Below are 4,920 nucleotides of genomic sequence, written 5' to 3' on the forward strand. Positions count from 1 at the left end.
ATCGCTATTCTGAGCACGGCACGGTCAGTGGTTTCTCAAGTTACCTTTGATCAGTGACCGTCCACACTGACTGACGGTGGCCCTGGATGCCTCCTGAAGCTGACCCCCCCGGGAGAGGACACCTTCTTACATCCTGCTCAGCAGGCCGCCCAGTCGGCAGGGCAGGTGGTGTCAGCGCCCAGGCAGGGTGTCCTTTAGGGGCTCAGGGAGAAGGTACAGGGTCAGGGGCTGGGGAGCTACTGTTGGGGTTAACTGGGAACCCGCGTGGTCACCGAGACTGTTGTCGTGTCTCGGCCAACGAGGGAATGTCCGTCCTTCCCGCCCATCCTGGCTGAGCAGCATCCAGCCCCGGGTGTCCACGAGTAAGTCGCAGAAAGCAGAATCCGGTGCTCTGTCTCCTGGGAGGCCTCTGTGGGGAGACAGCGGGACAGCGAGTGGGATGGATGAAGAGGATCAATTTGCAACAGTCAGACGCTGCAGGAAATCACCTGAAACAACTAATTCAGGAGACTCAGAGTATATTCAATATTAAAATCTAAAGCAAGTATCAGGAATGCAGGAGACTTTATGCAGCACGAGGCGGCCCCTGTGACTATCGAGGCACATTCACGTCCTGCAGGTGTGAGGCAGGTGGACGCGCTTAGGAGCCGAGACGTTTTCAACCTGAATAAAAGGTGTGAGAGGCTGCGGGCTCCTGAACTCCCCCAGGAAAATGTCTCTGGGGGTCTGAGGCCATGTTGGATTGAGGTGTCTCTTTCTGTTGCTGGGTTTGTAGATTTTGTGTACTTTGGGCACTCCCTTTGTCAGATGTGTGATGTGCACAATTTTCTCCCAGTGTAGGGGCCCATTTTGGTGATGGCTTTTCTGAGGCACAGAATCTCTCTAGTGTGGGGGGCCACTTGTTCCTACGTGCTTTCTTCCCTGGTCCTTGGCGTGTGTCCCCAAGCTCATCTGTGGGGTGAGTGTGCAGTGGGCAGCCCCTGTGTGTTCCTTCTGGTATTTTAAGAGTTTGTCTAATGCAAATTTTAACCCATTCCAAATTGTTCTAATAATAAGGAAAATAGAAATTCAAACTTGTCACTTGTGAGAAGGGACCAATCCAGAGACTGGACACAGCGAAAAGTTGAGGGAGGGGGAGAAAAGGCCTTTCACCTGTCCTGGGAATGGCGTGGAGACGTCTTCAGACACTCACAACAGGACAACCACAGGATGGAGCAACCTCATCCGGGTATTTGTCCCAGATGCGCATACTCTACAGTGCAGACCACGCACACCTGTGTTCCCAGCAGCACTGTCCACTATAGCCGGCCATGGCCCCAACCCAAGTGCCGTGGACAGAGGAGAGAATATATAATGTGCGTCCACACTCCATGGAATACCTCACGGCTAATAAAGAGGTGAACTAGTGTCCTTTGGGACCAAAGTGGTGGTGGAGAGCGTATGCTAGTGAGATAAGTCAAAAAGTGAAAGACATTGGCTGGTCTCACCCATCTGTGGATTAAAATATAAAAGTCAACAATTAATAAATTACAGTGGCCAACAGCAAAAGGAAATGTTGGACTGAGTGCAAAAATTTTGCTCATTACCAGACAGAACAGGGGAGGAGAGTAGGAGTGTGGACGGAGGGGCCGGGCACTGAAGGGCATTTAGTAGATTCTGAGTGGACACTGGTGCATGGGGTGGAGTGAATATTGACCCACGGTGAAAACAGTAAATAGTGAAAATGAGTGTCCTCCTTGATAAGAACAAATAACAAGTTAACATGCTGTTGTGATGAAACACTCATGGAAAATCCTCACAGACACTCACTGGATTTGTTCAAGGAATAACAGAAAATGCATCAACAGGAATCTGACCACATAATGACGTCATATCCCAAGTGGATTGGACTGGGATCTCATGTGTACTTTTTATTTACTTATACAAGAACTGGAGGACAGTCAGAGGCGTGGGAGGGTGAGAGAATTCACCAGAGACAGAGGAGGGAGCAGAACAGGCAGATGGACTGAAAACACTGCTGAGGGGAGCATTGGGAGACCTGAGAGGTCTGACGCGCCATGTGGGTTTCTCCCTGGCCGACTGGGAATCAAACCCGCAGTGCAGAGGCTGTGCACAGATTCACAGGGCGGCACTCAACGAAATGCACCACCAGGGAGGCTGTGTGCTCTCAGGCTATCACTGAAAGGAATATTACTGTGAGTGATTTTCTAACTCAGGTTTCATTCTGAAATTTGAATGGACGAGTCATGTCTGGTGATTAACTACATTTTATTATCATAAATAGTTTCATGGACAAAATGTGCTCATCGGTCAGGAGAGCTTGGAGACCCAGTGACTTGCTCCGGAGAGGAGGAACATCACCCCAGCTCACGTTCTCAGTGTTAGGGAACAATATGAGAACCTCCGGCATGCAGTGCAGATGTGTAGGATTATAAAAAAATTTGCAACTATGTCATACTTTAGTTTGCATAACGTTTTACATAATAAAAAATAATATTGTTTCCAAGTGGAAGAAAAGTGAACTTAAGTGTAATCTACCAGAAGGTGGAAAAGACCTGGTAGAGGATCAAGATACAATCTGGAAAAGTAAGGGAACCTAAAAATCAACACAATGACAAGTTACAAGTTATAAACTTTTAAGTTGAAACGTAGCTCTTCAAAGATAATTCATATAACTTTACTTTTGAAAACACCACATCAAGGGGGTGAGTCACGTTGGCATCCAAACAGGCATCACAGAAATTAACATTCCATCCATTCCAGGTTTCACTCATAGATTCCTACTAACCAAGGAAGCGCCCATCCTTCCACCAGTAGCAGAGTCAGGTGTGATTTCCCTTTGTCCTTTGAACAGGAACAGGAACTTCTCCTAGAGGAAGACGCCCCGTGAGGAATCCTGAGGGATCGGGTTATACTCAACCTCTCCCCTGCCATCATGAGGACAGGGCCCTCGGTGGAGACACACACCAGGACACACAGACCAGCCCCAGGACTGGGGTCCCGTGGCCATGTGGTCCTGAGGACAGACCCTTTTACCACTGCTCACGTTATGTAAATGTTGGTGAATGTGAGTTCTAGAACATTCTTTCTACACCAAATACAAGTTTTTAACCACGAGCTGGATTCAGTTTATGAATATCACACAGGGAGGGCTTGGGGGAAGGATGCAGCAATTTAGGAAACTAGAATATAGTGAGGATTATGAGAATATGAATTTGTGACAAGGGAATAATCCTAATGCAAGAAATCAATGCTTATAAATGATGACATGTAAGAGTTAGGGGGGAAAAGCTGAATTAATGAAGGTTTATAATTGTAGATTGTGATATCTCACATCTTGGAGTATAGGCCCTTCATTAGTCTCCCCACCGCCGACTTCATGGCTTGGTTCCTCAGACTGTATATGATGGGATTAAAGGTGGGGGGCACCACCGTGTAGAACATAGATATGATCAGGTCAGACATGGATGGGGTTCCTGATGTCGGCTTCAGATAAGCAAAGAATCCAGTGGAGAGAAACAGCACCACAACCAGCAGGTGGGGAAGGCAGGTGGAATAGGCCTTTGCCTTACCTTCTGTGGATGGGATCTTCCTTACAGCAGAGAAGATGTGGACATAGGAAATGACGATGAAAATAAAACAGCAGATACCCCAGACCACACTAATGAGAATGGGGACAAGTTTGCTCATTAAATCTCTTGAGCAGGAAATAGCCATTAACTGGGGGACATCACAGAAGAACTGGTGGATCACGTTGGACCCACAGTAGGACAAGGAGAAGGTTCCAGCTGTGTAAATCACAGCATCGAGACCCCCAACCATCCAGGACACAGCTGTCAGCTGCACACACCTATCCCTGCTCATGATGACTTCATAGTGCAGGGGGTGACAGATGGCAGCATAGCGGTCAAGACTCATAATTGTGAGTAGACACAGCTCTGTAGCTGCTGACATAACCATCATGAAGACCTGGAGGACACAGCCCGGGAAGGAGATGGAGCTGCTGTGCCTCAGAGAGTTGGCAATGGAATTGGGGACCGTGGTTGTGATGAGGCAGAGGTCCGTGAAGGACAGACTCCTCAGGAAGAAGTACATGGGGGTGTGGAGGTGCCGGTCCAGGGTGGTGATGAGGACGATGAGCCCGTTCCCCAGCAGGGCACATAGGTAGACCAGGGAGAAAAGCAGCGGGTGCAGGAAGCCCATGTTCCCCTGGGTGGGGAACCCCAGGAGGATGAATTCTGTCACAGCAGTGAGATTGATCACCCCTGGAGCCATCACTGCATGAAAGTCTAGAGGAATAAAACACCGTGATTGATCGCCAATGCTGGACCCGCAGTGTCTCTCTGCATAGGACCAGCGTTGTCCTTCCCCACTGACCTCTCTCCGTGCCCTGGCCAGCATCAACCCACAGAGATCTCAGCTCCTGCTCTGCTAGCCTTGTCCAGCTTGTGACCCGCAGGTGCCGCCACTGTACACGCCACCTGTGGGATATGCCAAAGGGCAGAGAGTTCAACCGACCTCACGTCCCTGAGCAGTCTCCTCCCGTCTCACCATGGGAGGTGCATGGGCACCCCTGAAGCCCTGACCCTGGCCCCTCCTCTGCCATCCCCAAGCTCCAGTCAGCGCACCTCCCAAGAGTGGGAACCCCACCAACTAGCCTCAAGAATAGGGATGGTCAAGGATGCCAAAAATAGCCTGTGGGGGTGTCAGACCCCAGTCCCTGCAAATCACTGGCCAGTCGCAGCTGCAGGGGCAATTTTGGGATCGTGCCCTGTGTTGCTGTCAGACCATGGAGTTCCCCTAGCCCCTGTGTCATATGTGCTGAGAGGGTGACCTCCTGCTCCTGCCCATCCGGGTCATTGTCCTGCCCCTTCCCTCACCCAAGGCCCGAAAGTAATTTCTCCTGTAGCCTCTTACCAT

The 4,920-nt window shown here is 49.9% G+C and overlaps 1 protein-coding gene across 1 annotated transcript; it reads right to left on the reverse strand.

Moving 5' to 3' along the window:
* Positions 1–3,330: 3,330 nt before the first annotated feature.
* LOC311176139 (olfactory receptor 14A16-like) lies at positions 3,331–4,275 on the reverse strand (the record flags this gene model as incomplete). Its single annotated transcript, XM_084241456.1, has 1 exon — positions 3,331–4,275. The coding sequence occupies one exon, from the start codon at positions 4,273–4,275 to the stop codon at positions 3,331–3,333; it is 945 nt and encodes a 314-aa protein (XP_084097582.1).
* Between the last annotated feature and the right edge of the window lie 645 nt (positions 4,276–4,920).

The sequence above is a fragment of the Talpa europaea genome (genome assembly GCF_964194135.1).
Source record: "Talpa europaea genome assembly, chromosome: 8".
Taxonomy (NCBI): domain Eukaryota; kingdom Metazoa; phylum Chordata; class Mammalia; order Eulipotyphla; family Talpidae; genus Talpa; species Talpa europaea.